The following is a 20,542-nucleotide window of genomic DNA, read 5'->3' as shown; positions in this document are numbered from 1 at the left end:
GTCAATACGCAATATCTACATGTGATGATAATATCGGATGTGTTCAAAATATTGATTAAGTATGCAATTAATGCTTGTTTTAATTACTACTTAAGGTAACGTAGATATTTTCAATGCTTTCTAATTATTATATACTAAGTATCAAAAAATTTCGTTTAACTAACAACAAACCAATTGGAACCTACTTCATAATTAGTACTAAGTTCGGCAAAATTTAAGTATATAACAACTGAAAAAAAAACTTAATAGGGAACTTGCATAAAATTTTAAATTCGAAAAAAATGTTATAAATCACAACAGAGCATAATTTAAAACATCTATCAAAGATAAAAAAAAGTTTTTTTTGTCTTTCGTTTGGCTCCTACAGACTATTAAAAATTCAAAAATTATACCAGCCAGCCAAAGTAAACAAAATTGTACCTATATAATTTTAAATTAAACATTATAAACGTCAGTAGAAAATACAGTTATGTGACGTCACAAGTATTTTTGATCGTTTGAACTATTCATAGAAAACTTTTACAAAATGGTTTTATTTTCTATAGTAAATTTTCTTTCCTTTCCTTCAAAAACTGTATCAAACTCCAATTTCAAGAAACTGGTATATATTATTACAGTGACATACGATAAATGTCATTAGAATATAAATATTTTTCCCTTATTCCGCGACGATGAGCTGGCCAAATACCCAAGTAGGTGGAGGCCAATAAACTAAAGAAGGAGAAGAAGAATATGCCTAAATATAACCATAATCATAACTATATAATAAAAATATGTGACGTCACGGTTCGTTTGAACTATTTTATACCACAGACGACTTTAAATTTGTATTTCTAAGTTATTACGAGTTTTTGAAGCGTGAAATTTTGGAAATCTAGTTTTTAAACATAACTGATTATTATGTAATAAAAAAAAATGTGCAAGTTCCCTATTGCGATTGTCCATATACTCTGGGCTAATTAGCAAAATACAAGGAAAAGTTATTTACCAGCAATTTTATTGCTGGAATCGAATCTTATTATTGTATCTATTAATAATATAGGTATGCAAAGTCCGCAGATAGTGTGCTACTTTTTTTATAAACAAAATGGCGCCCGAAAATCGTGTTTTTTTCATATTTTGCTCTATAACTCCAAATATTTTAACTTTACACCAAAAACACCCAAATAAAAATTCTCCGCAATTAAATTCTGCATAGAGACGTGTTTTCCCCGATTCACTTCGACGAAAACTTTCCACGGAAAAGCGGATTTTTCCAACAAAGTCTTTAATTTTCAACTAAAACCTTAGATAAGTAATTGTTAATCAATAATTAAATAACTTGCTAATGTAAAAGCCCTTTTCGTATGGATTATAATTCCAGAAGCCGATGGAAATTGAATGAACAGTTTAGCAACAATTGAATTGTTAATTAAAAATTTACGGTCGCTATAATAACGACAATAATTATGATGGATAGGAATAACTATGATTTTTTCATAAAAAGACACTATACCTATCTAATGTACTTTACAGAATTGAAATTGGACTATTTAAGCGGCCTCAGGAATATTTTAAAATTATAAACAATTTTTTGGCTTATAAACAAATAAAATATCTCAGGAAATAATAAACTAAATTAAATTGTGAAAACGGTATTCGAAAAACAGCGGCAGGACGCTTCTTTTAAAAGAAAAAACGTTTAATTATGACGAGTGGTTCCTGAGATACAACCGGTGAAATTTGACCGGAATTTACGGCAAAGATATAAACAATTGGATCATATTTTTCAAACCATCACCTTTTTATTTTTATCCTCTTTCTCCATACCAATTTTCATATCTTTAAAATAGTCATAACATATATTATTATAATAAAAACTATTGATAATACGTGTGAAAATTGCCAAAAATAGCAAAATTCCAATCAAAAATTAGGTTGGGGAAAATGTAACCCTCAAAGTTCAAAATCGGTATACGTTAAAAAAATGCATTTTCTCGGCTTCCCAGGGAGCAATTTCCTTCATTCTTTTTTTGTTCCCTAATAACTCGAGTAGAGCCATCGAACTAACGCATTATTAAATGTCAAACTTGCTTTTGTTTTGTTATAATAGATTAATTTATTTATAAGAACAGAAAACTACATATTTTTTCCAGTTGTAGGCTTTTTTTAGATAAACTTACTACAAGTGTACCTTTTAAAGTTAAAAACATAAATATTCTCATTTGAAAGCTGTATAATTATTTAAACAATTTTTATTTAAACAAATTAAAATTTTGTGTTGTAATAAATAAATTAAATTATTATAACAAAACAAAAGCAAGTCTGATTTAATAATGCGTTAGTTCGATGGCTCTACTCGAGTTACTTGGGAACAAAAAAAGAATGAAGGAAATTGCTCCATGGGAAGCCGAGAAAATGCATTTTTTTAACGTATACCGATCTTGAACTTTGAGGGTTACATTTTCTCCAACCTAATTTTTGATTGGAATTTTGCTATTTTTGGCAATTTTCACACGTATTATGGATAGTTTTTATTATAATAATATATGTTATGAGTATTTTAAGGATATGAAAATTGGTGTGGAGAAAGAGGACAAAAATAAAAAGGCGATTGTTTGAAAGTTATGATTCTATTGTTTATATCTTTGCCGTAAATTCCGGTCAACTTTGACCGGTTGTATCTCAGGAACTACTCATCATAATTAAACGTTTTTCTTTTGAAAGAAGCGTACTGCCGCTGTTTTTCGAATATTATTTTTACAATTTAATTTAATTTAATGTTTCCCGAGATATTCTATTTGTTTATAAGCCAAAAAATTCTTTATAATTTTAAAATATTCCTGAGACCGTTTAAATAGTCCAATTTCAATTCTGTAAAGTACATTAGATAGGTATAGTGTCTTTTTATGAAAAAATTATAGTTATTCTTATGCATCATAATTATTGTCGTTATTATAGCGACCGTAAAATTTTAATTAACAATTCAATTGTTGCTAAACTGTTCATTCAATTTCCATCGGCTTCTGGAATTATAATCCATACGAAAAGGGATTTGACATTACCAAGTTATTTAATTATCGATTAACAATTACTTATCTAAAATTTTAGTTGAAAATTAAAGATTTTGTTGGAAAAGCCCGCTTTTTTCGGGGAAAGTTTTCGTCGAAGTGAATCGGGGAAAACACGTCTCTATGCAGAATTTAAACACGTCTCTATGCAGAATTTAATTGCGGTGAATTTTATTTGGATATTTTTGGTGTAAACTTAAAATATTTGAAGTTATAGAGCAAAAATTGAAAAAAACACGATTTTCGGGCACCATTTTGTTTATAAAAAAAAGTAGCACACTATCTGCGGACTTTGCATACCTATATTATTAATATATACAATCATAAGATTCGATTCCAGCAATAAAATTGCTGGTAAATAACTTTTCCCAAAAATGGCCTATTCTCCGATAATCAGCCCAGACTAATATTCATTCAACACAGTAGCCTAATACACCAGTCTTCAGAGACGAAAATGTAAAGATTATTCAGGCTGAGTTTTGCTGAGTATGCCAATTTCGGGACTGCAATAAAAGATGGTCCTATTTAAGATATTAGATTTGCCCCCCCCCCACCTCGATGGGGTGGAGTGGGGAGTCGCATTAGATGTCATTCAATAGATTTCTTAAACAATATTGAACAATTGGTTTTCAGTTTTTCGATCCGATGTTAGTTTCGCGAAATATTCGACCGTCCCGCTACTTTTGACACACCCTGTATAATAAACAATTATATCTTCAGATGAAGTAGTTTTCAATCCTAATAGCAATATTAATAATATTTAAAAATATTGAAATATTACTAAAAGATTTTTAAATTGAAAACTTATTGGTCCATTTCCTTGGTAACACCTCCATGGCTTCTAAAATTTGCAAGCCAGATGGATGCTGAAGCGAAGAAGACAAGAGGGAATTCAAAAAACTTACAATTCACGACCCCGTCTGTTCAGCTGGTAAATTCCAACAGAAAATGGACCTAGTTACTCAAAGAAGTAACGACCAATATAAAAATAAAATAAAAATTCCATTTTTATTCAGTTGCAATGCGAAGGCAAAACAATCGTATTTTTCACTTAGAATACGGAGCGCAGTCCAGCACTCTGAATCGACGATTTTCGACTCTTGTTGGAGTCTCATCGGAGAAAACGTAGGCCTGCTGCTCCATACTCCAAGTGACCAACACTGAGAGTTCATCCCCCACACCGCAACTGAAGTGAATGGACTAGGTGACTAGCGTCATCTGGCAATTGAAAGATGAAGTCGTTTTCAATCCTAATAGCAATATTAATAATATTTAAAAATATTAAAATATTACTAAAAGATTATGTTTTCAATTTAAAAATGACTAGAGTCATCTGGCAATTGAAAGATGAAGTCGTTTTCAATCCTAATAGCAATATTAATAATATTTAAAAATATTAAAATATTACTAAGTGAAATACTAGATTCTAAGTGAAATACTTGGGAAAACGTCAGGAAAGAAGTTTGAGGATAAAGAGACTTGGTGGTGGTCAAATGAAGTACAAGGAAAAATAAAAGAGAAGAGAAAATTATATAAAAAGTGGCAAGAATCCAGATCGGACATAGATCTTTAAAACTATATGGTCGCCAAAAAGGAAGCGAAAGTAGCAGTAGCAAAAGCTAAAGCAGAAGCGTATTCAAACCTATACGATCAACTTGATACCAGGGAAGGCGAAACAAAGATATATAGAATAGCCAAACAGAGACCAAAGAAAGCAAGAGATTTTAATCAGATTAGATATATCCGAGATGAAAATAATAAAATACTAATTCACGAAAAGGATGTCAAAAAGAGATGGAGAAAGTATTTTGGCAGTTTATTAAATGAAGAATTTGACAGACAGCCTGTGGAGTTAACGGAGACAGTAACAGCAATGGTTACCTGAATAATAAACGAGGAAGTGGCTCAAGCGCTTCAAAAAATAAAGAAAGGAAAAGCAGTCGGACCAGATGATATTCCTGGGGAAGTATGGAGAGCATTAGGAGAGACAGGAATAAGTTGGCTAGCAGGTCTATTTAATAGAATTATGGAAGTTGGACAAATGCCAGACGAATGGAGAAGCAGTATATTAGTACCTGTCTACAAAAACAAGGGAGACATATAACAATGCACAAACTACAGGGCTATAAAACTACTTAGCCACACCATGAAAATATGGGAGAGAGTAATTGATAGACGGATACGTGAAGAAACCGATATATCCGATAATCAATTTGGCTTTATGCAGGGCAGATCAACAACAGATGCAATTTTCATTGTAAGGCAACTGATGGAAAAATACAGGAATAAAGAGACCAACGCTCATATGGTATTCATTGATCTTGAGAAAGCATATGATAGAGTTCCTCGAGAGATTCTGTGGTGGGCACTCAATAAGAAAGGAGTCCCTGGCGAATATGTAAAGATTGTGAGAGATATGTATGAGGGAGTAACGGCCAGTATTAGGACAGGTGTGGGAGAGACTGATAAATTTCAGGTGAAAGTAGGATTGCACCAAGGTTCGGTGCTTAGTCCTTATTTATTCTCATTAGTTTTGGACCAGATAACAGCGAAACTACAGGGTAGTATTCCATGGTGCCTAATGTATGCTGATGATGTAGTGTTAATAGGAAATAGTGAAAGAGACTTAGAACAAAAACTGGAACAGCGGAGACAAGCTCTGGAGGAAAAAGGTTTAAAACTTAGTAGGACAAAAACAGAGTATTTGGAATGTTCATTTAAAGATGGAGTTACTACAAATAAAATGGTATCTTTTGGATGGTGAAATGATTGTGAAAAGCAATAGTTTTAAGTACCTAGGATCGGTATTACAGAGTAATGGAGAAATAGATGGAGATGCATGCAGTAGAATTAGGGCTGGATGGATGAAGTGGAAAGAAGCGAGTGGTGTGTTGTGTGACAGAAAAATTCCAATGAAGCTGAAGGGAAAATTCTATAAAACAGCCATAAAACCGGCTATGATGCACGGAACTGAATGTTGGGCAGTGATAAAGAAAGAGGAACAACGAATGCATGTGGCGGAAATGAGAATGCTTAGATGGATGAGTGGAGTGACAAAGAAGGATAAAATTAGAAATGAGTATATTAGGGGAAGTCTAGGTGTGGCACCAATTGATGCCAAAATGAGAGAGCATAGGTTAAGATGGTTTGGTCATGTTCAACGTCGAGACGTTAATCACCCAATACGAAGAATATCTGAAGTGCAGATTCCTGGAAGGAGTAGGAGAGGAAGACCAAAGAAGACTTGGGGGAAGATGATCAGGCAGGACATGTTGGTAAAGGGGATTAACATTGATATGACCCAAGATAGAACTGTGTGGAGAAATGCAATTAGGGAAGCCGACCCCGCATAGGGATAAGGCAAAGAGAATGATGATGATGATTAAAATATTACTAAAAGATTTTTAAATTGAAAACATAATCTTTTAGTAATATTTTAATATTTTTAAATATTATTAATATTGCTATTAGGATTGAAAACGACTTCATCTTTCAATTGCCAGATGACGCTAGTCCCCTAGTCCATTCACGTCAGTTGCGGTGTGGGGGATGAACTCTCGGTGTTGGTCACTTGGAGTATGGAGTAGCAGGCCTACGTTTTCTCCGATGAGACTCCATCAAGAGTCGAAAATCGTCGATTTAGAGTGCTGGACTGCGCTCCGTATTCTAAGTGAAAAATAAGATTGTTTTGCCTTCGCATTGCAACTGAATAAAAATGGAATTTTTATTTTAATTATATCTTCTTTTAGGTGAATGGGTTCCATCTGACTTCTCCCCCACGGAGCTTATTCAATTTGTGATATTTTTAATTCAAATAAGTATGTTAGAGCAGAAGACACAGATAAACGGAGTGGTGGCTTTGTTTGATCTTAGTGGATTGTCGCTGGAAATGGTATGGTACATGAGCCCCACCTTGGCCAAGCATATGGTCAATATTGCTACGGTAAGCCATTTTTATTAATAGATTTAAGCAAATTTAGATTTACGAAAATTAAACATGAAAAACAGTAGGTACTTACTTGATATGAAACATATAAAGTACTTCTGAAACTTCTAAAATGGATATTGTTTTACCAGGCCGATTAAAAAAATAACAATTATTATATATTTCTTGCTAAGTACGTAACATTTCTAGTCCTAGTTTAGGAACAAATACTTAAAATACTTAAGAAAAAAGAAAGTAAATAGTTAGGAATATTAACATTAATACAACAAAAATACCAAAGCTATGATTCATAGTCCTTTCGCCAGGGGGGTACAACAGTCTCCTTTATTCAGATGGACTTACCCAAGTTTTTTTGTATTTTGACCCCTAGAACACGAATTTTTTGGGTAATCATTGATCCGGATGTCGAAAATATTGTTATAAACAAAGAACTTGAGGAATTAGGTAACAGCGACTTCTCGCAAAATTTTTTTGTATTTTTTGGGTCATTCTAAGCAAAAAATGTTATTACAAGTTTTTTCGTAGGATGCATAGTTTTCGAGATAAACGCGGTTGAACTTTAAAAAAATCGAAAAATTGCAATTTTTGAACCCGAATAACTTTTGATTAGAAAAGAAAAGAACAATTCTGCTTACCGTATTTGAAAGTTCGAGTCAAATTATATCGGATTTGATTATTTGCATTGCTAAAAATTTATTTTTTTATTGTTAAACAAAGCTATAAACAGTGGTTCCCGTGGACAATACATGCGTTTTAATGCATACTACGTAGAAATTGCCTCGCTTGCACTTGTACCTACTCTACCTACTCATTCGATTTTAAATGGGAGATTATTGAAAACATCACTCAAGCACTATGTGTTTATAGCTTTGTTTAACAATAAAAAAATAAATTATTAGCAATGCAGATAATTAAAACCGATATAATTTGACTTGAACTTTCAAATGCGGCAAGCAGAATTGCTATTTTCTTTTTTAATCAAAAGTTATTAAGGTTCAAAAATTGCAATTTTTCGATTTTTTTTAAGTTCAACCGCGTTTATCTCGAAAACAATGCATCCTACGAAAAAACTTGTCAGAACATTGTTTGTTTTATTGTGCGAGAAATTGCTGTTATGTAATTCCTCAAGTTCTTTGTTTATAACAATCTTATCGACATCCGGATCAACTGTTACCCAAAAAATCGTGTTTTACGGGTCAAAATACATAAAAAAAACTTGGGTAAGTCCATCTGAATAAAGGAGGCCGTTGTACCCCCCCCCCTGAAGGCAGGATCGACTATAAATACATATTGCCCTATTAACAAAAAACAAATTATTAGTACAGTGTCAAAAGTGCCAATATCATTAACATACAAAGTAATACTGAGGAAAGCAACCTAGATGTATAAGATGCACTGGTACTCATGTAATCAGCCAGTGGAACAATTCAAAAGTTGCTGCTCTTAGTATGTACATTGTCCGGCAAACTATCAATGGTGTATGGTCACTAATCGATTTTTAGATTTAAGGGGAATCCGTCTATCAACTACTAAAAAACATAAAAGGTAGTTTAGAACTAATGAACCAATAAATAAATGGGCCAAATAGATAAATCACATTGTAGTTATGTTATAAAAGGAATTAAACCTATTGAATGCACTCTTTTTCAAATTGCCAACATGAAAAAAACTACAATGAGGCCATTATGCTGTCAGGAAAATTAAAAATTAATGATGCGGTATCCAGTGCTATATTATGGTATTATTTTTCCGTGGTTCTTTACATTTTGTGTAAAAAATTTTAATCAGTATTTGAAGCAAACTATTTTATTCATTCTCTACATTTGAACAACTATTTTATTCATTCTCTACTTTTGAACAACTATAGTTATTTGTCTAGCCTGGTTCTTATGTGTAAATTTGTCATTTTTGTTTCAGACCTCAATGCCCTGTCGTCTAGAAGGCGTGCATTTTCTCTACAGCTCATGGATGTTCGATACAGCTTTCAGCATGGTTAAGGGTCTAGTATCACCGACAGTAACAGACAGAATTCATTTTCACAACGACCTGGAAACTCTGTATTCCCATATAGATCCCAAATACCTTCCTAACTCGTTAGGTTAGTATCTAATAGAATCTAATATATGAGTAATTTGTATTAGCTCGCAAAGAATAATACAGGGTGACACTTTGAAAGGCTTTAACGATAAGTCTTTGCCTTAGCTCTGCAGCAGTTGCTGGTTTAGTTTTATAAATTGTACGTTTCAAGTATCCCAATAAAAATAATTTTTACGATGTCGTTAGACACCTACTCCATGAACGTCAGTTGCAGTGCGGGGATAAGCTCTCGGAGTTTCGTCACTTGGGGCAGAGAGCAACAAACCTACGCCTCTCTGATGATGACTCCAAATAGCGTCGAAAATCGTCGATTTAGAGTGCTGGTTAGCAGGGCCGCCGAGAGGGCGGTATAGCCGGTACATTTTACCGGGGCCCGGCGATGTAAGGAGCCCGGCGTCGACCAGACCAAAGACGTAATTTTTCCTGTTTCTTTTTGCTCTTCACTTTATGTCCATAATACGTTTAATTAATCCTCGGCTATATTTAACATGATCTTTAGTTGATTTGGTGTAAAATTTTAACAGCAATAAATCACAGAAGTCAAATGCTGCAGTGCAGTCAGATAACTGGATATGGAGATTAAAAATATATCGGGGCTTCTAGAAGATTTACAAAAAATCAGAAATTGATTGAAGAATATAAAGGGTCAGAATCTAAAGGGATCAGGCCTTCCATTGTTGAAGAATCTAAATTAGTTACCAGCAATTATGGAATAAATCGAGAATTTACATCAAATAAAGAAAAACGGCGCAAGAAGCCTGTGAGATTTTTTGATGATTGCCTGGGCCTAGTAGTGATGCTTGAGCCCGACGCAATATTTCGCTGTGAACTATTTAATGTTGTCAAATAATAAGCAATTTAACCAGAATATTTAATGCGGCAACTTAATTCATTCGCTATTTAACATTTTCTGGACATTCCGAGATGACGATGACGAGAATATTAAAAAAAAATTGATATATTGCGCGAGTTTTATAAAGAAGACATCAGTGAAGAATTGGTAGATGAAATTTTTCATTTGAGAACGATACATCTTTCCCGAATATAGAATGCTGTGATATCTACAATGAAACAGGATTGGTTAACTCGCCTATCAACGTTGTGCATTGAGAAAGATTTGGTAAAATCATGCGATTTTTCGAAAGTTATAGACATTTTTTTGAATAAGAAAACTCGAAAAGCATCTGTATTATAAATATTTTTAATATTATAAATCATTTTAATTGTTATCATTAATTATTATCATTTTCTACACAACTTTATAAAAATTGTACTTTGATTTTACCAGTGGGTAAAATCTTTCTTTTCCTTAGTCAATGTCATTACTTTTGTTTATTGTTGACACTCAACAGATTGCAAAATACTTTTAAATTAAATAAATAAAAAAATAACTATTATAAATATAATCAAAATTTAATAAAATTTATATTTGAAATGTTTCTTATTACATATTTTTACTGTTGATAATTTTATTTCTATAAAAGTTGAACAATTTTTTTTGCTCTGCATTTTTTGCCGGGGGCCCGTTCGTCACTTCTTGCCGGGGCCAGCTCCTCCCTCTCGGAGGCCCCGTTGGTTAGTGCTCCCTGTTCTAAGTGAAAAATAAGACAGTTTTGCCTTCGCACTGCAACTGAATAAAAATGGTATACATTTTTATTTCATAATTTTCGGGTAAACGAGAAGGCCTTTCAATACTATCTAATCTACTAATCCATCGGTCGGGAAATGTCTTATCTAAATAACACCGAAGATTTACCCCAAAATGAGCAGGAGCTCCGTCTGGCTGAATCCATATCTAATTAAAATTGACTCCAAACTTGCTTTTAGTTATTCAGTCCTGTTAGTTATTTCAATAAATTGAGTATTTTCTGTTCGATGGCACATTAAAAAATATTAAAACAAAAATTGTACACCCAATTACATTTTTCGTAAGTTAATAATAAAAAAGTTTTCGCTTTTGATAATAAACTCTTTTCACGTATCTGCATTTTTATTTTGAATTATAACAAAAAATAAATAGGTACATAAACAAAGTTTAGAAGAACATATTACATGAAATATCTATGAATTATCTCCTCTCGACAGGCTTCACCAACATTATACCAACCATTATCTACAACTGGTCCTGGATTTTCATGTTCTGGCTCTTCATCTATTAAATCCTCATCATCAGGCATGTCGACTCTTCTTGTTCGTGCTATGTTGTGTAAAATAACACAACTGTGAATGATTTCTGCTACTTTATTGGGACTGTAATATAAGGCCCTTTGTCCATGTATACAGCGAAACCTGTTTTTTAGTAGACCTATTGAATGTTCAATTTTTACTCGTAAAGCTGAAAGCCTGCTATTAAATCTTGAATGAGGAGAATTAGGTGGAGGAGCATTCACTGGAACCAGTAACCAAGGTTCCAAAGGGTACCCACTATCTCCTATCAAGTAGCTAGGTGAATTATTGTTTATATATTCTCTTTCCAATTCTTCTCTAACCCTAGACATCATCCAAATTGCAGAATCGTGAACTGATCCAGGAAAACGGGTATTTATAGCAAGAAATTTATTATTATGGTCACAGATGGCTTGAATATTAATGGCGTAAAAGTTTTTACGGCAATAAAATATTGGACCTGGATAAACTGGATGATGGGCAGTAGGTGATACTATTAGAATTAGGCTACCATCCACAATTCCCAAACAATTTTTTAAACAAGGAGCCAGTTCCCTAAAACCTCGTTTAATTATTTGCTTGTCTTCTTGAGTTGAAGGGAATTTTATCCAGCGATTTGCCAATTGTTGGTTAATCTCTCTGCACACTTCCTGCAAACATCTACTTACTATTATTGGTTGACTCACAGCAAAACACCACCCTATACCTATTCCTGTCTGGTAGCTTCCTTGTCCAAAGAAATTCAGGACCAATAATATTCTCAAATGAACAGGAATTCTAGTATTTCTGAGGTGAGGAGTCAAATGAGGAGATAGCCAGTCAATTATGTTTTGGCATGTTTCTTTATCCAATCTAAATAGCTTCAAAAAAAGCCTGTCTGGTATTTCAAATGGATTGCTCGCGTCTCTTAAATGTCGATATTTTAAGTTATTAAGGGCTCTAAAAAAATAAATCATATGTTTCATAACATTTGTTATAGATTACATACACAAAATAATACTTACATTCTTTGCCGATTTTAATTATAATCTTCAATAAATAGATACAAATCCATCAAACGCCATTTTCAAAGATTTTTAACAACATGTTAGTTTTTAAAGGGTACTAGGAAAGCAGGTGTTTAAATTACAATTTTAACGCCTGTTTTATAACACATTTCCCATATTTTTTAACGTATAAAATATTACAGAATGGGAAATATTGAATTATTTGTACTACTGTTAAAAACAGCAGTTAAATAGTTTACGTTAAACAATACGGAATAACCTTTCTATTTTAACGTACGTTATTTTTATAACGTCCTTTAAAATTAAACATATTCCTTACAGAATTACCACTTTTAGGTACGTATCCATTAAGTTGGTGCTTTTGCAGATCTGCTGAGAATGTATGTGGATCTTCAATGATGAACGGAGTGGGGGTTGATTTATCCCCTCTCCTTCGTGCAAGCCACCGGTTGGAGGCGGCTTCCTTCGATGGTTCGTGTAAAATAATTAAAACTCGTGCAGGGAATAAGTTTAATAAATGAATTTACCTTTATTCTGGCGATCATTTACACAAAAACTACACATCACTACTTTCTAAACTTTTACATTGATTTTACAAAGAAAATTTCGCATTTAGCAATCTAATTTTACACTGAGTCGATGCATGTTGATAGTTTGAGTGTCGGCACACGAATGCTAGCCAAAACAGGCGGGAAAGAACCACACACCCTGCGTCTACACAAAACCGGCTCACAGACCCAACGCATTTTCAAGCACGCAGAAAAAACCTGCCCTACACCTAGCCAAATTATTCTGCTGGTCGGAAAGAAAAGGCGAGCGTCAGTTGCACCATAATTTTCTACAAGTTGCAATCGCAACAAATGAAATTCTGCATTAAATCTAAAGTTTTATTGAAGTGGTCTACCTGTTCGAAGGCCACCTTTTACTCGTCCAGTTTCTTCAAAACGCTATACAATTTTTTGTACCGTCGACTTATGAATAGGAGAAGGTTTGGAAAAGTATCACTGAACAAGTTGGCTATTTGACTATAAGATCTTTTTCTTTCGCTGTAACCCCTCATCATTAAAACAGTAATTCGCTAATTTAGATTAAAAACTATCTTTATTGTAGAGCTTTTAGAAACACATAAAATAACTGTCAACTTTAGTTATTAATACAATTTATTTTACAAAACTTTTCAATAAAGATCAAGCTATTGTTAGTTTTATGATTTAATGTCAAAATCACATCATTCTTTATTTACTGAATTATTTTTTATTATTTTAAGCGAATTAATGCTAAATTAACTTTTCTTCCATCGCATCTATCAGGAGCCTGACTACAGGTTATAGAACCAAATCAACATACCTGCGAGCTATTAAAATTGGTTGGATGAAAATTAAAGGATTTTTTTACCGATCATAATTCCTCCCCAGAACATGACCCATCCTCTTTTATAATTATTAACAAATCTGACAGTTTCCGTTCTTGCTTGTCTTTCCCGCCCTCTAAATACATACATTCGTTAATCATCTGATTTTACACATCCTACTTTCGTTTGAAAATATCACACTTTTCCAATTTCCAATGTTGCAGTTTTGGTGTTGTAGTCACCAATTTACGTGATAAATCTTGTGTTGCCTGGTTAACTCAGGATCCCGTAACTGTCTCCTGCTATATAGTCCTTGGGCAAGGCAGCTCTTCTTCTTATCGTTTCAACTAAAATATTACCAGAGAACGGCAGTTCTCGTCAGTGGCGCACATCCACACTCCCCTACACGCGACACTATATATACACGAAATTTTCGATTTTCTAAATCTGACTGAATTGAAAATTATGCAAACTCCCATCTTAATGTTCAGGAAAAGACTCACCCATTCATATGTCAACCATCCATTTTGGTCCACGGGTGTGGATTTTACGGCCCTTCCTATTTAGGGTCTGTTTTTCGTTCTCGTCCCCAAAACTCCCAAAAACTTCGAAAATTTAACTCCTTTGCGGCTTCTGATAGTACTGATCATTACCTTTCTAACGCATGTCTAATTTTGAAAATCGGTTATACCATTCAAAAATTACCGAGATCAGAAATATGACTCAATTTTTATTTAAAAAAGGGAAAATGTTTGTCGATATGTATGTAACGATGTAACGAAATGTATGTGGAAAAGTTAAACCGATCTAATTTTTTTTCTGTGTTTGAAGAGGGGGTCAGAACCGATTCAGAACCGATGTAGTTTGTGCCTTTTGACCACCCATAAGCCAGCTGTAGGACTTGGTAGGTACAAAACGGCATATTTTTGGGGGGTATATATTTTCGGTTTAAGAAGAGGCAGGAGAACCGCAAATACACCAAATCAATAGTATTGAGTTAGGCTTTGAAATGATGTCTAAGCCGCCAGGATCAGACATACACACGGCTCAATATAGCCGAAAAACTGAAAAACTAAACTTTGAAAATTTTGGTTTTCGACAATTACTCAAAATTTCAACCTACAAATTGCGTTAATAATTGAGCGTTTGTAGAAGGACTTTAGGCGAATCTAACGGTGTATACCTCATATCCGGGAAAATTCGAATTTTTAAGTTATAGGCTTCATAAGTATGATCAAATCTATTTCTTCTGGGAAAAACGGTTTTTCAAGCTCTATAATTCCTGTAATAGCTTCAGTTATCCTACTTGACCTTAGATTAATCGGATACTACTTGTCAATACGTTTCAAGCTCATGTTTAGTGATCAAAATCGCTTAAGCGGTTTAGAAGTTATTAAGCTACAAAGGTATAATCCAATTAACGATTATTCCCTAAATGGTTTATGTAGTTGTAGTGGTTACGACGCTAAATTTGATCTGGCAACGGGCAATTCGAGTTCATTTACCGGCCATCCCAATATTGTTTTTCACTATATTTCGAATAGAAAAAAATCTAGTGTACATTCGATGGACACTAGATCATTTGGGGGATAATACGACAAAGGCGACTATTTATAAAGCTTAAAGTGTAATCGAGAAACATTGCATTAAACTTCATACATTTAATTTATAAATAACTTTGAAAAACTCCTGATACAAGAATAAAAAACCGCTAAACACCGTAAAAATGAGTGGCGCATACAATATTCCAGCTACAACAGATCTGATATAAAAATTACGTGGCGCGAAAATGTATTTTCATTTTGATGCAAAACAAAATTCTAGTTTTATTTTAAAAGATTTTTCCATAATATTTGCTAAATTTGATGTAAAACGCGCCACAAAAGAGTAACTTTGATACAGTTTGAATTTTGAAACTCTTTTGTGGCGCGTTTACTTCAAATTTAGCAAATATTATGAAAAAATCTTAACATAAAACTAGAATTTTGTTTTGCATCAAAATGAAAATACATTTTCGCGCCACGTAATATTCATATCAGATCTTTTGTAGTTGGAATATTGTATGCCCCACTCATTTTTACGGCGTTTAGCGGTTTTTTATTCTTGTATTATATAATATACACCTATAGTGATTCCATGTTTGGTTGAGTATATTTGGCACTAAGAAGTTTTATTTATTTATTAGCTTCGTGACTAGATAAAATACCAAGTGTTACCTATATGTGGTTTAGCTTGTAGTGAAGTGAGGATTTCAGTTTCAAATTGATCATTGCATCCACGAATATTCAAAACTGAACTAAAACAAAAAATATGCTTTATTCTGTCAAATAATATGTTTGTTTTTTTTTGTAGGTGGGGCTCAAGAAGATTATTCTTTAGAATCCTGGTACAATGATATATTGGAGACCCATGGTGAAACGGTGAAGACTGAATTAGAAAGTTTAGGATACCCTGTTAAGGAGTTCCTTGATTCTATTGGTACAAAATAAAAAAATATAGGTATATAAAAAAAATTGTAAATAAATTTCTTTTTTTAAGATGTTGTTTTATTTAGAGAACGAATGAAATAGTGACTAGCTGAAAATATGTGGTCGCCTTTCAAGTCTATCAACTCTATCTTTCTTGCATTTCAGACTTCGTTCCTTTAATTCAGCGTTTGTTCTCTCTTCCTTACATCCTTTATCTTTATATATACATAGTGTCCTCTTTATTATCTTTATCTTCCACCAGATCTTCTCCAAAAATGTATTTTTAGAGCTTCATGACCTGTTATGGCTAAATTAAGATTATTTTGTTAAGAGGCCATATCCCACTGTGTTACTGATTAATGTTTATCTAAAATCGAGTGAGTGAAAAGGAAGAAGATTTAATTTTTAAAGAAAAATTAAATCTTGAGAACCTGAAAAATCCAGAAGTAAAAAAAGCGATTGCGAAAAAAATTGAATATAGAACTACCAGAACAGAGGAAGAACTCCAAAAGAATGGAATAAGGTTAACATGTGAAACGGTTAAAAGACATCAAATTAAAGAGCAATGGTTTGATGAAAAATGTAAATAAGCAGTAGAAAAAAGAAATGAATTGTGCAGTATATTAAAAGAATCAGAAAGGCGTGATAAATTTAAAGAAGAACTAAGAAAAACAGAAAAAATTTGCAAAATAAAGAATAGGAGATAAAAATGGCCAAATACTAAAAGTAGAGGAAGATTCCAATCAGAGCAATACCAGAGTAACAAATAAATTCCTAAAACAACTCAGAGAGAGATATAAACCACGAGAATATTTTTAGAAATAGTGAAAGATAAATAATTATCAGTGAACATACATCAACAAAAGCAGGCTGGAAAAAGTATTTCGAGGATCTGCTAACAGAGAAAATATAAACAAATACAACCCATGCAGTAGCCGATTTGGACGTAACAGAAGATCAGAACTAAAGTAATGAATTAACATACCCACCCACAAGACAGAAAATAATGGATGCCATTAAAGCACTGAAAAATAAAAAAGCCTTAAGTATTGACAAAATACCAGGTGAAATTCTGAAAATTGGAGGACACACACTGATAGTTAGATTTCATAAACTAGCAACAGACGTGTAGAACATAGAAAAAATTCCAGAAGACTGGAAAAATGACATTATATGCCCAATCAATAAGAAGGGAAACAAACTCAGCTAAAAAACTTCAGAGGCACATCCTCGTGCCTCTGTCTTTTGGCTTCAAATCCGCTTGTAGGTCCGTAGTACCTAGTCATATATATTCGTGATCTTCTTATAAAATTTTAAATCATCCGCGAACATGAGACAGTGTGAATACACAAAACAGGAGATAATATCATTCACATAGATATTAAACAGAAGACGGCTTAGGTACGAATCTTGAGGTACACCAGATGAGACACCAGATGAGATCTCTATCTCATTCGATTGGAAGCCTTGAATATGCACTATTTGTATTCTTTCTGTAAGAGAAGAAGATACCCGTTTTAAAAGTTTCCCATGAAAACTCAGACTATGTAACTTATTAATTAAAACTTTATGGTTTACACGATCAAACGCTTTTGTAAAGTCCGTATACACAGCATCAACTTCAGTAGATACCTTCCTCCAAAGATTCCAAAATAAAATGAAAGTCAATAGATTAGGCTCAGTTGACCGGTGACGAATAAATCCCAATTGTTGGACTGTAAAATAGCATTTTGAGCTAGCACCTAAATAGTCAATAAAAAGGCTCTCAAATACTGTTGGAATACAACTATTAAGTTTACTGAGTATAACCTAGCAATCCATGTACCTCGTGGTAGTCATATGTTGTCCCAGGGCCTTATCCATAGGGATTATATCCATAGGGATTATATCCTTTGGATTCCATAATTTATTTAATTATGTAAGACATTTAGTCAACTTTTAAAGGGTTTTAACTTTTGTATTTTTGGGTGGCTCAGCATGTTAGGATTTTACCACTGATGATGCTCTTTTTAGAGAGCGAAAACGTTTTGTTGTGATATTTGTGGCCCTTTTAAGAGTATTTAAATAAATATACCTTTTACCAAGAAAAATTTTTCATTAAATTTACTTGTAATTAATGGTAGGTATACAGCCAGCTTCAGGAAATTCTTGTGGATTTTTATACATACTGATGAGTATACACTGTGTCCGTAAAGTATGGAACAAATTATTTTTTAGCTAAACAGGGCATTTTAAGAATTAATCCTGAAACACGTCGATTTTTTATTTTAATTTACCGTATTCTAAAATAATATTCTAATATACAGGGTGAATTACTTTGGAGTAATGACGTCACCGTCATTATTTTTAAATGGAACACCCCCATTTTGTCTCAATTTTCGGATTACTCTAGCTGAGCTGATTCCAAAAATATATCACATGTTGATTCAAATTGGTACAGGGTGGACAAAAATACAATAGTTTTGTGTGTGCTCATAATATTAAATTTTAATTAATATTTGATATTAAATTAAAATATTAAATTAAACAATATCAAAAATTAATTAAAATCAGAAGTTAATTAAAATATCAAAAATACAATAAGTATTTTTGATAATATTGTTAATTTAACTAACGCGTTACTTTATGAACACACACAAAACTATTGTATTTTTGTCCACCCTGTACCAATTTGAATCAGTGGCGGCCCGTGAGGTAGTGCTATAGAGCCATGGCACTACCTTGCTAACTATGCAGAAACATATTTTTTATCTTAAAAACATCTTAATGCCTGTTAATTTTTTTTGTGATTATTTCTGTGTAGCGCAATGCACATCTAACCACCGACTCTGGCCACCCACAGCTGACCGGATAAGGGATGAAGATCATGAAAATCCCGGTGCCGAAAGGTATAGTGGCACGCCAGAAAAGAGAAAGATTGTATGAGCATCCTATGTAAGTGACAGAAATAGAGCGGTATTGCACTTTTAATATACGTTTAAATTGGACTCTCCGTGCCAGGCTCGAAATCTCGAAAAGTAGATCTTAAGATACAATGTTTTAGATCTATTTCTAGTTTCTTTACGCGTTCGCTTGACGCTATTTTGTTTATTATCTACTACTGTATTGTATATTTGTGGTCATACTCTACTATATTTTTTAATTTGTAATTATTAGTGCGTCGTGGTCGTGGGTGTCGTAGGTATATAAATAATATTTTGATTATTTTCTACGTTTAATTTATTTATTGACAATGAATCAAATTAGTATATTAAAAAACTCTTTTGGTGGTTTTTCGTTAGAAAAAAAACTTCAAAATAAAGAACTCGGTCGGCCTTTACCCGATTTAAAAATTGAAAAACAAAGTGGAAATGGACAAAAACTTCGCTGTCGTAAGTTTAATAAAACTATTTATGATAAAAATAGCTGGTTGTGTGGTTGCGAACAAACTAATAAACTGTTCTGTTTTGTATGCGTTTTGTTTGGAGGTGACGAGATATGCGATGCAGTTTTGTTGCGAATAAAAAAAAGGTTTACCTTCTCCGGACATTTAGTTGCTTCTCATTTATTTATGTCAGAGAAGTTTTCTGCTTATAAGGATAAGTTCCCCGAATCATTTCTTAATGAAACATGCACACAATTTTTATTTTTAAACAAAACTCGGCTTAAAACTTAATTACAAGTATTGTATCAGCGAGACGAATTAAGTACTAGGTACCTCTGGGGCTGTTCCGTTATCAGTTTTATTAAATGATGAAGGTTTAAAATGTACATTTGAAGAAACTGTTAAACTTTTAAGTATATTAATAACCATTCCCATGTCAACATCTGAAGCAGAACGTTGTTTTTCAATGCTAAAACGAATTAAGACATTTCTCAGAAATACCATGAAGGAAGAACGACTAAGTGCTTTAGGTATGCTGTCTGCAGAAAGACATTTTGTAAATGGCATTGACAATTTTAATAATAAAGTCATTGAAAACTTTGCCACCAAAAAAGAAAGAAGGATTGACTTCACATATCGTAAACTTTAACGTGATATTAAATAACTTTGTGCGTGTGTGTAAATAATAAAATAGTGTTATTTTTATAATTTTCTAAATAGGCTCTAGAGACCAAATCGTAACAACAAACTTCAAGTACATCAGCAGTGGTAGGAAGAATGAAAGATTGACAGCATAGGATTAAAGGACGTGGTGGTCGGATGAGTGCGAGATACGGAAGCTGATGCGTGATGACGAGCGACTGAGAATCGGGCAAAAGAAGGACATCGGGGAGAAATCATGCCCTAACGGGCGATTTCACCCTGATGCCCTAGTATGAGAGGGGTGGGGTTTAGCTGGTCCCGGCCAGATCGGAGGTACGGAGGGCAGGGAGGTCCGATTTAGGGCCAAACTGATCGACGTGACACTGATGAGGTTTCAGCTCAGGAACCCAGCACTGTTGGAAATGTTTACTTCCGACGTCTGTTTGCAGAT

General features: G+C 33.3%; 1 protein-coding gene across 3 annotated transcripts in view; it reads left to right on the top strand.

Annotated features, from left to right (window-relative positions):
* LOC114324370 (alpha-tocopherol transfer protein) overlaps window positions 1–16,154 on the top strand; it is a 93,582-nt gene extending 77,428 nt beyond the window's left edge. For all 3 annotated transcript variants that reach the window (XM_028272196.2, XM_028272188.2, XM_028272204.2), the window contains exons 5-7: window positions 6,800–6,993; window positions 8,914–9,094; window positions 15,970–16,154. In XM_028272196.2, coding sequence (XP_028127997.1) covers window positions 6,800–6,993; window positions 8,914–9,094; window positions 15,970–16,106 — 512 coding nt within the window. In that variant the 3' untranslated portion in view covers window positions 16,107–16,154. The remainder of the gene's footprint in view (window positions 1–6,799; window positions 6,994–8,913; window positions 9,095–15,969) is intronic.
* Window positions 16,155–20,542: the final 4,388 nt, after the last annotated feature.

This window comes from Diabrotica virgifera, chromosome 3 (assembly GCF_917563875.1).
Source record: "Diabrotica virgifera virgifera chromosome 3, PGI_DIABVI_V3a".
Taxonomy (NCBI): Eukaryota; Metazoa; Arthropoda; class Insecta; order Coleoptera; family Chrysomelidae; genus Diabrotica; species Diabrotica virgifera.
Note: the sequence above shows the minus strand (reverse complement) of the source record. Positions and strands in the feature narration are given on the sequence as shown.